The sequence below is a fragment of the Hemitrygon akajei genome, chromosome 18, assembly GCF_048418815.1.
Source record: "Hemitrygon akajei chromosome 18, sHemAka1.3, whole genome shotgun sequence".
Classification (NCBI taxonomy): Eukaryota; Metazoa; Chordata; class Chondrichthyes; order Myliobatiformes; family Dasyatidae; genus Hemitrygon; species Hemitrygon akajei.
This window is the reverse complement of record NC_133141.1, coordinates 41,266,787-41,289,345: the sequence shown is the minus strand read 5'-3', so window position 1 is coordinate 41,289,345 and position 22,559 is coordinate 41,266,787. Positions and strand designations below refer to the sequence as shown.

At 39.9% G+C, this 22,559-nt stretch overlaps 1 protein-coding gene across 4 annotated transcripts in view; it reads left to right on the top strand.

Annotated features, from left to right (window-relative positions):
- dhx58 (DEXH (Asp-Glu-X-His) box polypeptide 58) overlaps window positions 1-22,003 on the top strand; it is a 49,128-nt gene extending 27,125 nt beyond the window's left edge. For 3 of the 4 annotated variants that reach the window (XM_073071475.1, XM_073071477.1, XM_073071476.1), the window contains exons 7-13: window positions 69-260; window positions 1,548-1,801; window positions 16,359-16,508; window positions 17,595-17,756; window positions 19,564-19,754; window positions 20,357-20,450; window positions 21,462-22,003. In XM_073071475.1, coding sequence (XP_072927576.1) covers window positions 69-260; window positions 1,548-1,801; window positions 16,359-16,508; window positions 17,595-17,756; window positions 19,564-19,754; window positions 20,357-20,450; window positions 21,462-21,638 — 1,220 coding nt within the window. In that variant the 3' untranslated portion in view covers window positions 21,639-22,003. The remainder of the gene's footprint in view (window positions 1-68; window positions 261-1,547; window positions 1,802-16,358; window positions 16,509-17,594; window positions 17,757-19,563; window positions 19,755-20,356; window positions 20,451-21,461) is intronic. The other variant, XM_073071474.1, reaches the window with a different exon arrangement.
- Window positions 22,004-22,559: the final 556 nt, after the last annotated feature.

Sequence of the window (22,559 nt, the reverse complement as noted above, 5' to 3'; positions counted from 1 at the left end):
TGTCTGTTTGCTCTCGGAAGTAATTGGCCTTCCCAATCTAGAGTGTCTAATATTTTTTTCTGTGCTAGGTGCTATTGAGTCCAACAGAGAGAAGCGTATCTGTGCACTTCACCTCCGTAAGTACAACGACGCACTTTTGATCAATGACACGGTGCAGATGATTGATGCACTTCGCTACCTGGAGGAATTCTACAGGACTGAAGAAAAAACAAAAGTTCTTCTGGATCAGACAGATCGATTCCTATTTAAGCTGTTTGATGGTAAGCATGCCTTAAGACTTGCTATGTGATTTTGGCCTGTTTGCAGTCTGGTACTGCAACCTACCAAATACAGTGGAACGTATGTAGGTCTGCATTGTGGCTTTTTGAGTGAGCTGAAGCTTGCAGAATGGATATGCAAGGGCAGTGCCCACACAACCCCACAAGTGAGGTGAATATGTGGGCTTGGTATTTGGTATTTGACTGCATAAACTCAGGAGGTTTAAGAGTTAAGGTGATATCTGTGCTTGAGGAGTGAGAGGTGCTTATCAGGATAAAGTGCTAGCCCAGGACATGAAAAGTTCTGAAGTAATTTGAAAATAAAGAAATTTGAACTCAAAGCAGTGGCCTTGTGAAACATTTGGGCCCAAGCAGCAAAGGGGTAATGGGGACACAGAACTTACTGTTGACATGCATGTTGGGTACAACACCATGGATAAGTTAAGTACCAACCCTGGAAAGGGAGGAGGAAGAAGAGGCCAAGCTTCTATTCATGGCTGCTATTCATTAATATGTGCTGGAACTCTGTGGGCATCTGGTGAGCACAGTCAAGTTTAGCTATAGTTCTCCACCAGTCAAGTACATTCCCTGCAACTCTTGCCATGCTTGCATATTAAAGAATAGTCACTGGATTGGTGGATTCATTTAGGAATACTCACAATTTTAGGGAGAAAATAAGAACAGAGCTTTACAACAAGAAGTCCATTATTTTATACCAACACTTATCATAAAACTGATGAAACCCTCCCCACCACTGAGCACATCTACAAGGAGCGCTGCCACAAGGAAGCGGCATGGAAAGTCAACGAACCCGCCTCCAGGCCATGCCCTTTTCTCACTGCTACCATCAGGATGGGGGTACAGGAGACCACCAGGTCTAGGAACAATTATCACCCTTCAGCCATCTAGCTTCTCAACCAGCATGGATAACTTCAGTCACCTCAACACTGAACTGATTCCACAACCTGTGTACTCACTTTTAAGGACTCTACAACTTGTGTTCTCAGTATTAATTAATTAATTGTTTTTTTTTGTATTTGCAGAGTTTGTCATCTTCTGGTTGTTTGTCAGCCTTTGTAGTTTTTCATTGATTCTATTGTATTTCTTTGTTCTACTGTGAATGCCTGTAAGAAAATCTCAGGGTTGTATATGGTGACATACATGTATTTTGAGAATAAATTTAATTCGAACTTTGAACTTTGGCAGACTACTGATAATTTATGTAAACTATTTAGTTATGGATGATTTTAGTGTTCTTTATATTCACAAGCTGTCTGGTTCATTCACCAGATAACATTGAAGAGATGCTCTTACTTGCGCTCAATAAAGACTATGAAAATCCAAAGCTGGACAAATTGGAGAATATACTCCTGAAGCAATTTAAGACCTCAAATTCCCAAGGAATTATCTTCACAAAGACGCGGCAGAGCACCCATGCCTTGTTTGGCTGGATTGAGAACAGTGAGCGGTTGATGGCATCTGAAATCAGACCAGGAAGCTTAACGGGGGCTGGCATTAGCAGTCAGACGAAGCACATGACTCAGGTGAGTTGGGGAATATTACTTTTGCTGTGTCATAGACACCGGAGATTCTGCAGATGCTGGAAATCTTGAGCAACACACACAAAATGCTGGCGGAACACAACAGGTCAAGGAGCATCTACGGAGGGGAATAAACAGTCGATGTTTCAGGCTGAGACCCTTCATCAGGGCATATTTGTACTGTGTAGCTGGTTCGACCTGCTATACATATCAAGCATTTGGTATGCATTTGGGTGTTTCGGCAGAAGCAGTCCATAATCTGTTACGAACCCCATAACTGGGTCACTTACCAGCAAAGATAGAGAGGTCCGTTGAAGTCTGATGATACTATTTTTAACAGTATTTATTAGTAAAAATACACAAAAATAATATCAATGCAAATATACAGATAACATACGTCGTCAATACTAAATCTAAAAGTGCGGGTATAATAATAATAAGAAATAAGCTCTATCATTGTCTAGGGGATAATGTATTGTCCGATGGAAATATAAAGTTCACTCAGTTCATGCAGGCTGCAGCCTTTGGGGACTGCTGGGTTTGCAATGGTTGGAGAGAGAGAGAGTTTTGGGAGAAAAACTTGCCGGCTTTCCTTTTATGATTTCGATCTGTCGGAGTCTCGTTGTCGTGGCCTTTCACTTGTGGCCTCTCCTTTAGCTAAAGCCGTTCTTCCGTGGTGAGCCCGCCAATCCCAGGCAAGGGAAAGACGCACACGAGCCCCCACCGGCTGTCGCTATTAAATGCTGTCATGGGATTTCTAGCGTTTCTCCTGGTGCGTCTAAAGGGGTTGTTCCCCAGACCCTCTTTTATCCTTACTCACGGGGTCTCAGATGTCAGTCAGGTTGGGATGATGCAATCCCTCAACCAGCCCACTCTGGTCGTCCCCTGAGGGGCTTCAATGAATAGTACAGTACTCAATACACAATTCCGTCTCCAAGAGACAATAGCCATTATCAGGGGTTTTTGTTTTCGCTGAGGCCAGGACACATTCCAAACCTTGTGGATTCTGCGTGTCTCTCTCTCATTTCCTGGGTCCCAGACCCGAATTAATAGCGATCTTGCGATTCTCAAAAAGGAGGGGGTGACTTTGTACCCTTCGGCCCCTCAGAGTTGCGGCACATTCGTAACAAATCTTAGTTATTCAATTACAGCTGTTACTCTATGTATGTATGGGATTACAACCACATGTGCTGTGTATGACTGTATGAACTGTGTTTTGCACCTTGGCCCCAGAGGAACGATGTTTCTTTTAACTGTATAAATGTGTAGGGTTGAATGACAATAAACTTGAACTTGAGCTGGTTGCACCAAGTAATGGGGAAGAATACAAGAAGATGGATGTTACTCCTTCCCTGTTTTAGAACAGGTAGCTCTTTGTACAAATGGTGTTGGATCCACTAAAGGTGGCAACACGGTAAATACTATGGCAAAGAAGGCCATGGTGTTGCTTACCAAAGTTGGTGGGTCATGTAACAGTTGCAGAAAATATTGGTTAGACCACACTTGGACTCACACTACCAGGTTCAAGAACAGTTACTACCCCTCACTCAGTGGGCTCGTCAATAAAAGGGGATAACTATGCTCATTTGCTCCATCATTGAGATGTTTCCACAACCAGTGATCTCATTTTAAGGACTCTATCTCATGTTCTCTTTATTTTTTGCTCTTTCAGTACATTTTGCAATTGCACAGTTTGTTGTCTTCTGCACTCTGGTTGATCTTTCATTGATACTGTTCTAGAGATTTGCTGAGTATGTCCATAGGAGAGTGAATCTCAAGGTTGTATATGGTGACATGTATGTATTTTGATAATGAAATTCACTTTGAACATTGGACTTGCAATATTGTGTGCAGTTCTAATCAACATGAAGGATATGAGTAAGTTAGGGCGTAAAAAAGATTCACAAATATGTTGCTTGGATTGGAGGGCTTCCATTTATAAAGAGAGACTGTTTTTCCTGAAGTGAAGGAGGCTGAGAAGGTTATAAAATTATGAGGTACACAGATAGGGTGGAGAGTCCCAGTCTTTTTCCCAGCGTCTAAAACTAGGGGCAGAGACTTGAGAGGGGAGGGATAAGGGGATCTGAGAGGTAGGTTTTCAGACAGAGAATGAGCTGAAGAGGATGTGGTAGAGGCTGGTATAATTATGCTTAACAAAACATGGATTAAAAAAGGTATTCGGGGATTTAGACCTAATGCAGTCAAATTGGATTACTGTAGGTCGGTATCTTGGTCAGCAGGGATGGGTTGGGTTGAAGAGTCTGTTTCTGTGGTATATTACTCTATTAATTTATAAAACTAAACTATAAACTATAAAACTAAACCTCACCTTTGGTCCTATTCTGCTCTTCACCTCAGGACATTTCGTTCTAGGTCTTCAACTCCATCTGATGTCCACAAAGATCGTGACATCAACTGCTATAGGTCAATTGATGAAACATAAGTTTGCACATTTTGTTCTTATCCTTTTCAGTATATTCTAAAAGGCACAACTTAAAATAAGTAAGTAATAAGTGGAGGAACAACACCTCATTTTGTCTGAGTAGGCTCCAACCGATTTCTGTAACTTACAGTAATAACTCTTCCCTTTCCCCTTATCTCTTTTCCACTCCCCATTCTTATTAACCTTTCACCCCTTCTCTACACCTACCTCTGATTCCCCTCCTTCTTCCAATTATTGTCACTGTCTCAATCTAACTGTCCTGTCCTATCAGGTACCTTCATCTTCAGCCCTTTACATCTTCCACCTATCCCCTCCCAGCTTCTTACTTCATCTCTCCTCCCCCACCCATCCACCTTCCCCCTCTCCTTGCTTCGCCTATCACCTGCCAGCTTCTAATCTCCCTGCTCACTATCCAGTCCTGATGAAGGGTCACTGTCCAAACCATTGACTGTTTATTCAGGTGATGCCTGACCTGCTGAGTTCCTCCAGCTTTCTGTGCTTCTTAAAATAAACTGCATTGAGAGTGGGTAGCAGTTCCAGATACAGTCTTTCTTTTGGTGCTGTTTCCCTGGAACCACTCACTTCTGCTCAACACTGATCCAGTTACAGTTTTTTGCCTTTGTATTTGAAAGGTCCAGGTTCAAGTCTGTCTCTGTGATGAAAATATTTTAAATTTTGTTCCTTGTTCTTTTCTGATTCAGCAGCAAGAGATATCCACAAATAAAGGAGGAATTACATGTTACATGTACACATGTTAAATGCTATAAGAAGTTATTTTAGTTTTTTTTCATCTGGGCTGAACTGAAACTACAAATATGTCTGAATTGTCATAACTTCTGGTTCCCCTTTAAACCTTTTCCCCTCTTCCTAATTCATGAGTTTCCTATGAAGGAAGGTTAACCCTTTACATACCATATGGTTTATTCAAATAAAATGGATAATATTACTAACTTTGTCTCATGGAATATGAATAGTTTGAATCATCCGATTAAACAGAAGAAGATTTTTAAAGTTTTTCATAGATTGAATGCTCAGATTATCTTTGCCCAGGAAACTCATGTGAGGAAGGAGGAAAATCAGCTTTTCTTTAGGTTTTGGAAGGAGCAGAAATTCCATTCTAATTCACAGGCTAAGGTGTATCTATTTTTATAGACTCCTTGATTTCATTTGTTCTCTACGAAACAAACTCAGACCTGAATGATAGATTTCTATTAATTACTGATTTACTTTATAACCAAAAAGTTGTTATGGTTAATATCTATGCACCAAATGCTGACTATCCTGAATTCTTTAAACATTTATTTGTATCTCTTCCTAATTTAAATGAATATATGTTTATGATAGGTGGAGATTTTAACTGTTGTCTGAATCCTTTGATGGACAGGTCTGTGTCTAATCAGGTGCCTCCAAACAAATCTGCTATTCTTATTAATTTGTTTTTCGTTGACTCCGGAATTTTAGATATTTGGAGGTTTTTATATCCTAACGATAAGGAATTTTCATTCTTTTCTCATGTATATCATAATTATTCTAGAATTGACTACTTTTTTATCAACTCTCGGTTAGTTCCGTCTGTTACTGCCTGTGAGTACGATGCAATCGCCATTTCCGATCATGCGCCCTTGAAACTATCAATCAAATTAATTGATGTAACTTTTAGCGCTAGGCAATGGCGGTTCAATTCTACTCTACTTCAGGACTTAAACTTTGTTAACTTTATTAAAGAACAGATTGACTTTTTCTTTTCAACTAACTTTATGGAAGAAATTTCCAGTGGGATATTATGGGATACTTTTAAAGTATACATCCATGGTCAAATTATATCATATTCTGCTGGATTGAAAAAACAAATTAACAATAAAATACGTACATTGGTTGATAAGATTAAAGAAATTGATAAAAAAACATTCTGTTGCTCCTAATCTGGAGCTTTATAAAAAAAAGAGTTGAACTTCAGATGCAGCACAGTTTGTTATTAACATCCCCAATTAAAAATCAATTACTTAAAACTAAGAGTCAATGTTATATATATGGTGATAAATAGGGTAAATTATTGGCCAACCATCTGAAAATTGCTTGGGCTAAACATCGGATTGTTAAAGTTCGTAAACGGGATGGTAGTTTGACGGTTGACCATGACAAGATTAATAAATCTTTTCAAGAATTCTATACCTCTTTATACCAATCAGAATTTCTTGATGATTCTACCATAATGCATGAATTTCTAAGGAAATTGAATATTCTGAAATTACCACTTAATGAACGTTTAGCATTAGATGCACCCATCATGGAAGAAGAAATAAAGAAAGCAATTTATTTGATGAATTCTGGTAAAGCACCTGGTTTGGATGGGTATACAGTAGAATTTTTTAAATCTTTTTCAAATCTACTTTCTCCTTGGTTATGTAGAATCTTTAAGGATGTCTTATTTGTAGGTAAATTACCACAATCCTTTTATGAAGCATCTATTTCTTTAATTCCTAAAAAAGATAAAGACCCCTCTGAATGTACATCATATATCCTTGTTGAACGTGGACTCCAAAATCTTTTCCAAAATATTGGCAATTAGATTGGAAAATGTATTGCCACAAATTGTCTCTGATGACCAGACAGGATTTATTAAAAATCGTTATTTGTATTTTAATGTTAGGAGGTTAATGAATATTGTATATATTCCTTCATCTAATACCCCAGAATGTGTTATTTCGCTTGATGCCGAGAAAGCGTTTGATAGAGTTGAATGGGAATATTTATTTAATACGCTTGAGAAAGTTAATTTTAGCCCAAAGTTTATATCTTGGATTAAATTGATATATTATACACCTTTGGCTTCTGTACTTACCCATAATCAGAGATCCCCCTTTTTCTGGCTTTTTTGAGATACTAGACAGAGCCGTCCTTTAAGTCCCTTACTATTTGATATTGCCTTGGAGCCCTTGGCAATCGCTCTTCATGATTTACCCAATATATTTGGCATTATTCATGGGAATGAGATACATAAGGTACCACTATATGCAGATGACCTGTTATTATATTTCTCTAACCCAGAGAAATCCATCCCTGCAATAATATCACTACTTGCTCAGTTTAGTACTATTTCTGGTTATAAATTGAATCTTAATAAGAGTGAACTTTTCCCATTAGATATGCAAGCTCCAATCTAACAGAATGACATTAGGAAGGAAACGGTGATGAGTAGACTGATGGGACTGAAGGCTGACAAATCCCCAGGTCCAGATGGTCTGCATCCTGGGGTACTAAAGGAGGTGGCCCTGGAAATTGCGGATGCATTGGTAATCATTTTCCAATGTTCCTTAGATTCAGGATCAGTACCTGAGGATTGGAGAATGGCTAATGTTATCCCACTTTTTAAGAAAGGAGGGAGGGAGAAAACAGAGAACTATCGACCTGTCAGCCTGACATCGGTGGTGGGGAAGATGCTAGAGTCCATTATTAAGGATGAAATAGTGGCATATCTAGATAGCAGTGATAGGATTGGGCCGAGCCAGCATGGATTTACCAAGGGTAAATCATGCTTGACTAATCTGTTGGAGTTTTTCGAGGATGTAACCAGGAAGTTAGACGGGGGAGATCCAGTGGATGTAGTGTACCTCGATTTTCAGAAGGCATTTGATAAGGTCCCACATAGGAGATTGGTGGGTAAAATCAAAGCTCAGGGCATCGGGGGGAAGATATTGACATGGATAGAAAACTGGTTGGCAGATAGAAAGCAAAGGGTAGCGGTGAATGGGTGTTTCTCGGAATGGCAGGTGGTGACTAGTGGGGTGCCACAGGGCTCGGTATTGGGACCACAGCTGTTTACAATTTGCGTCAACGATTTAGATGAAGGCATTGAGAATAACATCAGCAAATTTGCTGATGATACTAAGCTGGGTGGCAGTGTGACATGTGATGAAGATGTTAGAAGAATTCAGGGTGACTTGGATAGGCTGGGTGAGTGGGCAGAGATGTGGCAGATGACGTTTAATGTGAATAAGTGTGAGGTTATCCACTTTGGGAGTAAGAACAGGAAGGCAGATTATTATCTGAACGGTGTAGAGTTAGGTAAGGGAGAAATACAAAGAGATCTCGGAGTCCTTGTTCATCAGTCACTGAAGGTGAATGAGCAAGTGCAGCAGGCAGTGAAGAAGGCTAATGGAATGTTGGCCTTTATTACAAAGGGAATTGAGTACAAGAGCAAGGAAATCCTCTTGCATTTGTACAGAGCCCTGGTGAGACCACACCTGGAGTACTGTGTACAGTTTTGGTCTCCAGGGTTAAGGAAGGACATCCTGGCTGTAGAGGAAGTGCAGCGTAGATTCACGAGGTTAATTCCTGGGATGTCTGGACTGTCTTACGCAGAGAGGTTAGAGAGACTGGGCTTGTACACGCTGGAATTAAGGAGATTGAGAGGGGATCTGATTGCAACATATAAGATTATTAAGGGATTGGACAAGATAGAGGCAGGAAATATGTTCCAGATGCTGGGAGAGTCCAGTACCAGAGGGCATGGTTTGAGAATAAGGGGTAGGTCATTTAGGACAGAGTTAAGGAAAAACTTCTTCTCCCAGAGAGTTGTGGGGGTCTGGAATGCACTGCCTCGGAAGGTAGTGGAGGCCAATTCTCTGGATGCTTTCAAGAAGGAGCTAGATAGGTATTTTATGGATAGGGGAATCAAGGGATATGGGGACAAGGCAGGAACCGGGTATTGATAGTAGATGATCAGCCATGATCTCAAAATGGCAGTGCAGGCTCGAAGGGCCAAATGGTCTACTTCTGCACCTATTGTCTATTGTCTATAGACAATCTGATTACTTATTTACTGATTACTTACTTGGGCATTAAAATTACTAAGTAGCAGAAGGATCTATTTAAACTTTTTACCCTTAATTGATCATGTTAAACAACTACTTACTAAATAGTCCCCATTGTCCTTATCATTGATTGTTAGTATTAATACTATTAAGATGACTATTTTACCTAAATTTCTGTATCTATTTCAGGTGGTACCAATTTTCATTTCTAAATCATTTTTTGATATTATGGACTCTAAAGTTTCTTCATATATATCTAGAATAAAAATCCTAGATTAAGTAAGAAATATTTACAGAAATCAAAAAAGGAGGGTGGTTTGGCAATGCCGAATTTTAGTTTCTATTATTGGGCAATTAATACTTGATATTTAACGTTTTGGACACAAGATCTGGATGAAATTCATTGTCCACGAGGGCTGAACCTCGAGTGCGAGTCTGTATGGGGTTCTCATTGGCTTCTATCTTAGGGGCCTCACTTCCCTTTGCACTTACTAAACTCAATAAACAAATGATTGATCCAGTAATTAAACATACAATATGAATATGGTTTCAATTTTGTAATTTTTTTTGATTTGAATAAATTTAATATATCAAGTCCTACTATATCTAATTTTTTCTTCCAATCTTCCAGAATTGATCAAGCTTTTCTTTTATGGAGAATGAAGGGAATAACATGTTGTCATGACTTATTCCTTAATAACTGTCTCATGTCTTTTGAACAGTTGTCTAATAAATATAGTTCGCCTAGATCACATTTTTTCAGATATTTACAGATTAGAAACTTTTTGAATATTATGTTACCTACTTTTCCGGTATCACATCAAACTGAAATTACAGAAAAAATTTTAGGTTTAAACCCCTATGAGAAGAGTTTAATAGTAATTATTTATGAACTGATTACAAAAATACATCTAGGTACATCTGATAAAATTAAGAATGAATGGGAAAGAGGACTTCAGGTATCTTTACCTATAGAGAAATGGGAGAAAATTCTCCAACTCGTTAACATTTCTTCAATGTGTGCTAGATATGCCTTGATACAATTTAAGGTGGTTCATAGGACCCATATGTCCAAAGATAAGTTAGCTCGCTTTTATTGTCATATAAATCCTGTCTGTGACAGATGTAATTCTGAGGTAGCTTCCTTGATGTTCTGGTCTTGCCCTCTTTTGGAAAAATACTGGAAAGATATTTTTGATACTATTTCAGTAGTTTTGCGTATTGATTTACAACCTCATCCTATTACTGCAATTTTTGGATTACCAGTGATGGACTCTAGTCAATTAACCCCTTCAGCTTGCCGTTTGATTGCATTTGTTGCATTAATAGCCAGAAGATCCATTTTATTTAAATGGAAAGATTCTAATCCCCCTACTACATTTCAGTGCTTTCCCCCAAACTATAACATGCTATAATTTGGAAAACATTAGGAGTGGCACTATCGACTCTTTGATTAAATTTGAAGAAACTTGGAGACCATTTATTTAACATTTTCATATGATGTAAGCTGACCTTTTCTGAATCCTTCTCAATAACTTTTTGTTCATGTATAGAGGCGCAGAGTTAATGTCAAATAATGATTTTAACCGATGAAATAAGGCAGCCCAGCTTTTGTTTTGTTTTTATTCTGTTTTTTTTGTTAGCTTAGGGGGATTTTTTTTCTTGTAAAAGATCTTTCTTCTTTGAATCTTTCTCATGTTTAGTTACTAAGAGGTTGGGAGGCTTAGATTACACATGTTACTCTGAGTCTGTGTCTGTATACGTTAACCGTTATTAGTGTAATTCCAATCTCTTTGTATCACTATCATTGTTATGTTTATATATTTGAAAGTTAATAAAAAAGATTGATAAAGAAAAGAAATTATTTTAGAGCAATATAAAAAATAATATACAGAAAAAAAGAAAAATTGTTAATAAAGTAGTAAAAGAAACAAAGTAATACTTATCATCCAATCACTAAGCAACTCTACACAATATACTGTCAAAGGGAACCGCAAGTGTCCGATAGCTTTTAAGATCTCTCCCTCTCTCTCTCCCCACATCTTCTCCTCCCCCACTCCACCACTCCCTTTAACCCCTCCCTCCTTCACCTGTCCTTTTTGCTCTTGCTTTGTCCCCTTCCTTGCCCTCCTTGCAGCTCCAGAGATCAGCAACTCAACTAAGAGAAGGTTCCCAGTTGCATAAAGAAATGCCCCTTTTTATACTCTTCAAAAATATAACGTAATTATAACTCCAGTACTTTTCCATCTCCTAGTGGTAGCAGCTTGCACCTTATCTCTCTCAACTGTCAGCCTAGGCAAATAACTTGCAAACTGTCACCTTAATTCTTCATCTTTCTTGCACTCCAACTTCTCCGGCACTGGCTTCAAAGAAGTTCAATATGTGGAAAGGTGCCTGGAGTTGATATAGTAATCATTAACAATATTCCACGAATACATAACATAGCACGCTATAGCACAGTACAGTCCCTTCAGCCCATGATGTTATGGCGACCTTTTAATTTATTCTAAAACCAATTTAACCCTTCCCTGCCACACTGCCCTCCATTTTTCTATCATCCATGTGCCTATCTAAGAGTTTCCTAAATGTCCGTAATATATCTGCCTCTACCACCACCCCTGGCAGGGAATTCTACTCTGCCACCATTCTCCCTAAAAAAACTTACCTCTGACATCTGCCCTATACTTTAATCCAATCACCTTGAAATTATGCCCCTCATATTAGCCATTTCTGCACTAGCTAAAAATCTAGTTATTCACTCAATCTATGCATTTTATCATCCTGATTGATGATCAGACTGGATGATCGTGGATTAGCTGCATCAGACCAGGTCAATCTGTTATTGAAGATGTCTATACAGATGAATCTTCTTGTAGAATTTACCATTTTAACTCAAGGAACTATTACTAATTTTTCACTGAGACCAAATGTAGCAACTCTGTGATATGTAAGTATTCAGGCCAGAGCCAATTGGAATCTCTTTCTGGCTGTGCACTGTACACTATTGTACTTCAGTGAGATCTGTTCAACTTTTCTTTCAACTGTTAGTATGAAGTACTTTGATTATATTTTTACCTCAATGGTGGCCACAAGGAAGTAATGCTCCTGAACACTTGTCACATTTGTCAATGTAGTGTAAGCAACTGAATGTACAAAGAACAGATTACAGCCTTTTAAAAATGTGAGGCAGAACACAAAGCTAAAGGAGTTGTCCCACAGAGCTACTATTATGTTTTACAGCAAGTTCTGCAGGAACAGCAATGCTTCAGAATGCCTTGGAGAAAGATGAATGTTTGAGTGTGGTGGTGACATTGAGAGGTTAACTGATTTCCCGCCTCTTGCCTCTTTCTGATCGAATTTTCAGAAGGCCCTTTTATGTAGAACGTGAGGAAACAATTAAAATCAATTGCAAGTCCATTTGGAATTTCTAGTGAAAAACCTAAAATCCCAGTCTGATAGTTCAGAAAGGAGGGTGAGTGAGTCTGAGGAAAGAAATGTGTTATGATAACAATAGAAAAAGCTGTAAATCTGGGGCAAGAGGAAGAGTTGACATTTCATGATATTGGACTAAGCCAAATTTGTGATGTGATGAATTGCTGCATCAGACAGAGCCAGGATTGCAGGTGGTGAAAGTTAATAAAATGGTTGGTGCCAGAGAGGCTAATAAGGGATAAGTTGAAATTATGATATAAAGCAACTGAGGGTTCAAAGTTCAAAATAAATTTATTATCACAGTACAGTACATATATGTCACCATATACAATCCTGAGATTCATTTTCTTGTGGGCATACTCAGTAAATACGAGAATCATAATAGAATTAATGAAAGACCGCACCCAACAGGGTGAACAAGCAACCAGTGTGCAAAAGACAACAAACTGTGCAGATACAAAAGAAAAAAGAAATATTAATAATAAATAAATAAGCAATAAATTTTGAGAACATAAAATGAAGAGTCCTTGAAAGTGAGTCATAGATGTGGGAACAATTCAGCGATGGGGCAACTGAAGTTGAGTGAAGTTTCTCCATTGGTTCAAGAGCCTAATGTGTAATAACTGTTCCTGAACCGGTAGGAGAAGGAGAACGAAATCATTGAGGTAGTCTAGGGTTGACCTCAAGTGCCATCAGCCATGTATTTACTTGGTTCACTGTGAATTCGCTACTACAGCTTACCCTGACCAAGAGCATTAAGAGACACTAAGATTTAGATTTTCCTGTTCACTCTGAGTTGTCAATAGATGGAGAAAGTTGAGGGCTCAAGGCAATTTCTGTATTAGGAATGGGAGAGTTCATAGTCCATTTCAAAGCAATCACATTCTGTCAGATCCAGAAATTCAACTCTTTATAGAGTTTTTCAAACAATGGGCAGTGATAGAAAAATGGGCAAGTAAGGATTTCATGGAAAATAGGCAGCAAGGACATTTGCTCGAAAGGAAATAGAAGTTCCTGGCATACGAGGTGCAGTAACGATTGGCAAGGTGGAAGCTTTGCTACTTATGTGGCATAAATAAACCATTTTCTCATTGGCAAGTGTGGGCTGCCACTGGGATCAGTGAGGTGACCTTAATTTGTTTTACAATTTAAGTAAATGAGCTTGGATGAAGACACCAAGATTTAAAGATTAAAGAATAGCTTTACTATCACACGTACATCGAAACATATAGCAAAACAGTTTGCAGCAAATCAAATTAGCAAGGATTGCACTGGCAGCACGCTTATGGCACCAACATAGCATGCTCACAACTCGCTAACCCTTTGGAATGTGGGAGGGGCACCTAGAGAAAATCCACACAGTCATGGAGAGAACATATAAACTCCTGACAGGGAACAGAGGGAATTGGACCCGAATCTTACAGCTGGAGCTGTAACAGCATTATACTAACCGTTATGTTACTGTGCTACTTCCAAAATGCTAAAGGTATAAATGCTAGATCTGCTGACGAGAAAAAGGGAGGTAGCAAAGTTATGTAGAGGTAATGAGGAAATTGAGAAAATTGTGACCTTGTTCATTTTGGCAGCAACAATAAGAAAACATACTACCTAAATGATTTAAGAAATGGCAACTGCAGAGAGATCTGGATGAACTACTGTACAATTTGCAAGAGGCTAGTGTGCAGATATATCAAGAAGTTAAGAAAGCTAGCTGTTGTTTAGTGCTAGGGGAATTGAATGCAAAAGGAGGGAGGTACATGGGGCATTGGTGAGATCACATATGGAGTATCAGTACGGAATTGCTTTCATTATTTAAGGAAGGATCTTAATGCGTTACAAGCAGTTTCAGAGAAAGCTCAATAGAATAAAATCTGGAATGGGCATGAATGTTGTCTCTTGATAAAAGGCTGGACTGGCTAGGCATGCATCTGCTGGAATCTAGAAGAGTCAGAGGACGCCTGACCAAAAATCTATTAGGACCTAAGTCTTGACATCTTGGATGTGGAGAGATATTTCCCCTTGTGGAGGTGATAAGCAAGGGAATGAACAGTTATGGCAAATAGACAGGAAATGGGATTTGAGTCTGAAAAAAAACACTATTTTTTAGATGTTCAAGTTCAAGTTGAATTGTCATTCAACCATGAATACAGCCAAACAGAATAGTGTTACTCCGGGGCCAATTTGCAACACACAGTACCAACAGCCACACACGCATAAGCCAGGCATATAGCATGATAGTAAGCATGTATAAGATATCAGTAAAATGCAGTCACACAAAAAATATATAGACTGAGACCCTGAGTCCATGGATGTTGCAGGGGTCTGTTACAGGTTGCCTTCTGCCGAGCGATCACTGGGAGCAGCACTGAGTCCAGCTTGGACGTCACGCCACACCACCTCCACTGGAGTGCACCGACTCGAAATGCCTCTTTCCTGGGTGGCTGTAAACAGGCTACACCGCAGCTTGAGGCCTAGTCCTCGCGACAACCAGGGCCACGCAGCTCCTCTGCCATCCGCCAATAAATGAGTGAATCAGTCTTGCAGCATTCCACATTAACAATGTCCAGCAGGGTCTTGCGATCACAGGAAAAGTGACTAAGACGATCACTTGCTGTTAGACTGCACACCACCTTCGCACACCAACTCTCTGATGCAGGCTGCAGTACGATCTGCACCAAGTCCAGCTCCTTCAGTTCCTCTGCCGTAGAGCAACTCACTGATGGGGTAGAACTGCAGTGCTTTCAGTTCTTAATGTCCAGCAGGGTCTTGCGATCATAAAGAAATACATTTAAAAAGGACAATAATGCCTTTGGTTGACCCCAGAGAAGCTGCTGTGATCGTGCATGCCACCATTTTACCAGGCTTCAGGGGTTCAACACACAAAATTCTGGAGGAAATTATCAGGTAGGTAGCATCAATGGAAGGCTTCAGGAGCCGTTTGCCCAACTGATACTCTTTTATTAGTATGTTTATCTATAGCAATAGTTTATTTGAAGTAAATATTTCACTTAATCTTGATTGGAGCTGCCACGTTTGAAGTAATGAACTGTTCTGTGGGAATCTTGTGTATTGTTAAGCTACTTTACAGAAAGCACAAGATGTGGTATAGCAGTGAATCCTCAGATGGAATTGACAACATTTTTAAAGCAGCTAAATAAATAATTATTTATAGTTCAATATCCAACAAAATAAAACGACTCTGAAAACTAAGAAAGGAATTCACTGCATTGCAATCATATAACTGGAAGATGCAAAATCAACCCTGCAATGCCACTCTTGGCCAGAAGTTGTAATTTCAACATTGAAAGTTTACATAGACAGTTCCCATAGACAAATTCAGAAAATGCTGGAAAATCTCATCAAGTCAGGTAGCATCTTTGGAAAGCGAAACATCTGAGCTGAGTTGCAGAGTCTAAATGTTGACTGTTTCTCCTTCTACAAATGCTGCCCGAGTTGCTGAGCTTTTCCCGCATTTCCTGCTTTATTTCAGATTTCCAGCATCTGCAGTTTTTAGTTTCCTTGATACATGTGTTGGCAAATGTTACAGGAAAGGATGACATACGCCCAACCAAAAGATATTTTATTTTATTGGTGGGAAATGTGCAAGGTCAACAGATTTCACCAGCATCATTTGATGTCAGATTCTAAAAGTCTGACATTTAAGCATAGAATCATACAGCATAGTAACAGACCATTTGGCCCAACTCATCCACACTGACCCTGTGGGTATCTTTCCATACTAATCTTATCACCCGTGACTTGTTTTGACCTTGTTACAATCCACAGAAGAAATAGGAGTAAGCATTAAGATCCCATTTGAGTGATCTGTGCATGGAACATTAATTTTTTTGTGTGTGACCGTGATTTTCAGCAAGAGCAACAGGAAGTTATTCAGAAGTTCCGAACAGGCGAAATCAACCTCCTTGTTGCTACCAGTGTGGCAGAAGAAGGCCTCGACATAAAAGCATGCAACATCGTCATCCGCTATGGACTTATCACTAATGAGATTTCCATGGTTCAGGTAAACTAATTCCCTCTATTCAGAGTCCATCTTCTTGTTCACTAGGAGTAAGGAGCCCACAGTACACACTATATTATGGGTGAAGTGAAGACTAATTTTTTTCTATCAAAGGCAGACTTCTAAGGAACATACCACAAGCCAATAACGGGTTAACACTTTGGAGAATTCCTCTTTGATGCTGTTGGGTGATAAGAACCAGTCCCAGAAATTAAAATATAAACAAAAAATTCTGACGTAACAGGTCAGGCCATGTCTGCGGGAAGAGAAACAGTTAATTTCAGGTAAAGGTATTTTTTTCAGAACTTTCATTTAGAGTCCTTGAAGTTATGTGGAGGAGGTGCTACCTAAGAGGTGTCCAAGTGGGGAATAGATTGGGTTCAACCATCTCAAGTGCTGGTTGGGATGACTAACTAATGAAAAAAGGGCTTGATTTAAAATATATATTTACTGGAAAGAATATGAATGGGGTCATGATTGAAGTTCTTAAAGTAATGTTGGGAAGTAATCACCAACATTAGCAGAGAGCGCATTGAAAGCTTGCTGAAGAGACCGAGGCAGCATTACCATGTGGACTACACCACCACCTAGTGTTATGGATGGTATATAGTTGAAACACTTCGAAGGAAATGGGATTTCTCATTTCACCCGGAATGTACAGATTTGATTTGGGGAGTAAGAGAAAGTAGACTAGGTTCAAAAGTAAGATTGTCTCTGATGGCCTATCTTTCTATTTTATATATTCTCCAAACTCTCTCGTCTTCTGCTTCTGGCCTCTTATATATCCTCACTATTGTATTCACCAACCTTTCCCTTCCAGCTCTTATGCCTGCCTTTCCTCCCTTCTTTATGGCCTTCCTTAATACTTAATCCTCAAACCAAATTTACAGTCACCTATCCTATTATCTCCTTGTTAGGGTTTCATCCAACTTGCCTGATCACAGCTCTTCTTAGATTACAGGTGCAATGTAGGTGTTTGCAAATAATACATAAACAATTCATCTCCATCGTTTCAAAAGGTAATCATCTTGAACAACTCACTGTGCTTTGCTACTGTATAATGGTCTGGCTTTTATCTCCTTTTCCAAGGCCCGAGGAAGAGCACGGGCTGAAAGCAGTGTTTATGCAGTTGTTGCTGAAAAAGGAGGGAAAGAGATGCGACGGGAATTTGTAAATGAATTCCGTGAGGATCTAATGAAACAAGCAATAGAGAATGTGCAACGTATGTCTGAACAAGTCTACCAAATAAAGGTAATTATTTGACATGAGATTTGCTTTATTTTGCAAATGCAACATAACTTGGGGAGACTGTTCATCTGCAACTTTTGACCCCTGTGTGTAAATCTATTCTGTACACAACCATAAAATCTAGTCATGATTAGAATCATAGAACATAGAATTAGGCCCTTTGGCCATATTGGTCTATGCTGAACAAGATTTCCATCTAAGTGAGTCCCATATGCCTGCATTTGGCCCATATCTAAATCTTTCCTATCTACATACGTGTCCAAGTGCCTTTTAAAAGTAAGTGTACCTGCCTTAACCACTTCCTTTGGTAGCTCATTCCACATACTGGCTACCCACTAGGTGAAAAATTTGCCCTTCAGGTTCTTATTAAATCTTTCCCGTCTCATCCTAAACCCATGTCCTCCAGTTCTCGATTCCACAACTCTGGGAAAAGGATTGAATACATTCACCCATGCCCCCTCATGATTTTATACACCTCTTTAAGATGACCCTTCATTCTCCTGCTGATCCCAGCCTGATCATCTGTCCATAAGTGAGTGCCTCAGGACCTAGCAACATCCTTATAAAACTCGTCTGCACTTAATGATGTCTTTCTTGTGTCAGGGTGACCTTAAGCGCAACAGAGTTGCCAAAACAATTACCGGTACATAAGTTCATGGTATCTCGAAACATTTCCCAAAGAGAAATGATAGGCTCCCATTTGAGCAGGGATCGAATGAATGTGTACAGAGCCTTTTGGGACTGTAAAGTAAGTGAAGTTGTTTGGAAACTTGGGTGGCACGGTGGTGTAACGCTATTAGAGCACCAGTGACCTGAGTTCAATTCCGCCACTGTCTGTAAAGAGTTTGGACTGTGTGGGCTGCCTCTGGGTGCTCTGGTTTCCTCCTACATTCCAAGGACATATGGGTTAATTGGTAGGTTAATTGCTCACATAGGTGTAATTGGGCGGCATGGAGCTACTGAGCTGAAAGGGTCTGTTACTGTGAGAAAGAGAAAAAGAAAGCTAGTTATCTTGAACAACTCGGACAGTTTGTGATCCACAGTGTGAACTGATCACTCAAACTATTGTAGCCTATAGAGGCTTCATCTGAACTGGTTTGCGGAGCTGAGTGATCATAAATGGATGGTGATCTGTAAATAAAGGCCTGGGCCAGGAATGGGGACCCGGTGTGTCACTGGAGAGCTGGGACCATGAGCCACATATGGTCTGGAGTCGGGAATGCATGAGGGCATGTGGCTGGAGCTGAGCTTGGAAACACAGGCAGGGTTCGAGGCTGTAGTCAGCATTGGTAATGTGAGCTGGGTGAGTAGCCAGAGTCAGGAGCCGGGTTCCTGGCTTGGGATAGGGTGAGATTCAGGAATTGGAGACAGACAGGTGGGTCAATCGAGTTCAAATCCTGCCAGTGTCTGTAAGGAGTTTGCACGTTTTCCCTGTGACTGCATGGGTTTCCTCTGGGTGCTCCAGTTTCCTCCCACCGTCCAAAATGTACAGTTAGGATTAGTAAGTTGTGGGCATGCTACGTTGATGCCAGAAGCATGCTAATCCTTGTGGGCTGCTCCAGAGCAATCTTCGGATTGTGTTGATCATTGACACAAAACAAAGTGTGTCACTATGTGCTTATTTTTTTGATGTACCTCTAACATAGAAAGCTAATGAAAAAATACCACAGTTCAGCTTCACTCACCTCTGTGTTGTCATCCTCGCTAAGTCCATGCTCTTGCTGGTGCTTTCAAACTCTGAAAGAGCTGTTAAACTGCTTTCATAGAAAACAAGGAACTGCTTAAACCCAAAATGATTTCTCTGTTTTAGATTCAAGAGCTGCAGTTGGAAGGCATAATAAACCAGAAGGTGAAAGATCTGAAACAAGATTCCATGAGGATGGAAAATCTTCCTGAACATGTGAGGTTTTGCTGTCGGAACTGCAATAAGGCAGTGTGTTCTGCCAGTGACCTCCGAATCATTGAGGGCATGCATCATGTTAATGTGAATCCAAACTTCCGGTAAGTGTTCAAAATTACAGTTATGGCACAAATGCAGTACAAGGCCAGGCCAGCTCTGTGACGAACAAGCCCATTCCCCTGCTCTAATCCCCATAACTGTACAGGTTATTCTCCAATAAATGCTGCTGCAATTTCATTGTTAAGGCACTGAGTTTGTTTCCATTGCTCATAAAGGCATTGAATTCCAGATTGTAAATGCTGTCTGCATCAAGACAATTTTGACACAAAATATCAGCAATTTCTCTTCTTCCACAGATGCTGCTTAACCCACTGAGTTCCTCTGGTAGATCGGTGCTGTCCTGATGAAGAGTCTCAGCCTGAAACATTGACTGTTTATTCCCTTCCACAGATGCTGCCTGACCTGCTGAGTTCCTGCAGCATTTTGTGTGTCCTCCTATAGTAGATTATTGCTATGATTAATTCCAACATTTTTTAAAATTTCAGATTTTTGGTATCTACTTTTTGCTTTTGGTTTCAAGATTTTGGAAGGTTTTTTTTAAAAGGCTGAAAATGGAACATTAACACAAGGATGAGCCATAATCTGTGGCCCCAGCTAAATATAAATGTTCTACTCGCTTTTGACTCCTATTTTGTTTTTCCAGGATTTGCTACAAAGTCCATGGAAAAATTAACCTTCCAAGGAAATTTGAAGACTGGGAACCAGGTGGCACAGTTGTGTGTGTGAAATGTGGCCAGGTATGTTTGATCCAGTGAGCCCCATGGTGACCAGTTGCAACATGGGAAATGAAGCAGACAACTGCTTTGGCAAAACTCATTTTGAGCCTCATTAATATCCAAAAATATGTATGCAACTGGAAAAAGTGAGATATGCAATCTATAACTGAAGACCTTTTGTAAATTTAACAAGAGTACTTTGGAGACACTGTGAACCACAATGTACTGAGTTCTATTAAAGTTATTTATCACAAACCAACCTAGACTATCTGGGGATAAATATGGGTTTTGTTATTCTGTGTGGATTAGTACAACTGAGTGTTGTGACTCACCTACCACTGCATTCATACAGCTTTTGCCTTATTTAAATCCCACTTTCTGCGTTAATGATATGTCCATCAGAAGCAATCTCCAATTGACAAGTTAAGCTGATGGAATTGCCTAATCTCTGCCTTGATTCACAGCTGTGTACGTGATTCCATCTCCAAGTCAGATAGGATGCAGACTGCATTAGCAATGTGAACTGTCTTCTTCCTTGAAATCTAGATTGTTGGTGCTAACTGTGGTTATCATCCTGTTGTGGTGGAGAGGCTTGTGAGTTCCTGAGATCCCGAGAGCGATGCTGTCTGGAGCTTAGCTCCTGGTAGGGTCACCCATGGCGGTAAGGTCAAGGGGGAGGTTCCAGACAAAGTGCAATCCAACGCAGACATCAGCGGTGGAGTTGGCAGAAGATGATGACACATCACAACCACAGTGAAGGCAGAAGATGGTTACAGCAGGGAAGGGTCCCCAGTCACCTTGCATGCCACATCACTGGACCCTGACCCCAATCTGTCAAGGACCATGTGATGACTGCCCATTTCCTCAGCCTCCCTACGTTAGACAAAGTAATGCACAGGCATTCTCCATTGAGGCAATAACTCTCTGGGAGAACATCATGCTCAACTCAAGTGATCACACTACTAGTGTTGTCTCCAAAAATCAGTTTTGAAATAGCATTTAATTATCCCTCTAATGTATCTCTCCACACAGAACTGGGGAATGCAGATGATCTACAAGAAAGTGCCCATTCCCAGTTTATGCATCAAGAACTTTGTGGTGGAGCTGCCAAATGAGAGAAAACCCTTCAAGAAATGGAAAAGTGTTCCCTGCCAGATCCAGGACTTCAACTACATTGAATATTGTAAAGACAACATTCTAGATATCTGAATGAGCATAATAAACTTTTAATTCTCAATGACACCTTCCAACTAGTTTATACTTCAGACATCATAGAAATGAATTTACATATTCCAGTGTGCAATGATGAGAAAAATCTTGAAAAGATGTAAAACGATTTTAGATAACAATATGATTTCAGAGGTTCTTCCCAGTACTAGTTAGAGAAGTGAGACTTGCTATTAGATTGAGCTTTTACTATAATGGATGCTCTGTAAGAACTTACTCATCTGTAACCAAACTTTTTGTTTTATTCAAAGCAAAGTTATAAACTGCTGTTTAACCTTATGATGGCTTGGAAATGGGAATTGGGAGGGGTGGGTCAGGGCAGGGAGGCAACCAAAGGATAATTGTAGCATAGGTGCATCTCTTTCATCAAGTTGTATATTTGTTATGTACTGCACAAACTTCCTTTGTACTATGCTTTCTTGATTAAAAAAGAACAATAAAAACTGTTCCTTTGTGTTCATCAGATGCGTGGAGAGGGGGAGCTTGCTACATGGGTGACAGCTTGCTCTCTATGTTGTACTGCCCAGGCTTGCATATCTAGACAGCCAGGCTGCAACATCCATGGTTGACCCTAACTGACAGAGGCCTCAATCAGTCAGTGTTATTTGCCTTGGTAAGCACAGACATCTCACCTCTCCCGGAAGTTCCGGGAGTCTCCCACATACTGATAGCGGCTTCCTGACTCCTGCAAATTATATACAATATCCCGGAAATCGATTTTTTTGAGAGGGAGAGAGGAAGTGAGAGCGAGCATCCTGATTGGTCTCTCTTCGTGTTAAGTAGACCTATCAGTTTTCCCTGTGGGCGGGCTTTAAAATCAACCTCAAAAATAATGTCAGTGTTGCTCGCTGCACTGTTTGCAACAGTGACTTTTCTAATGCCCATGGTGGGTTAAAATGTAAA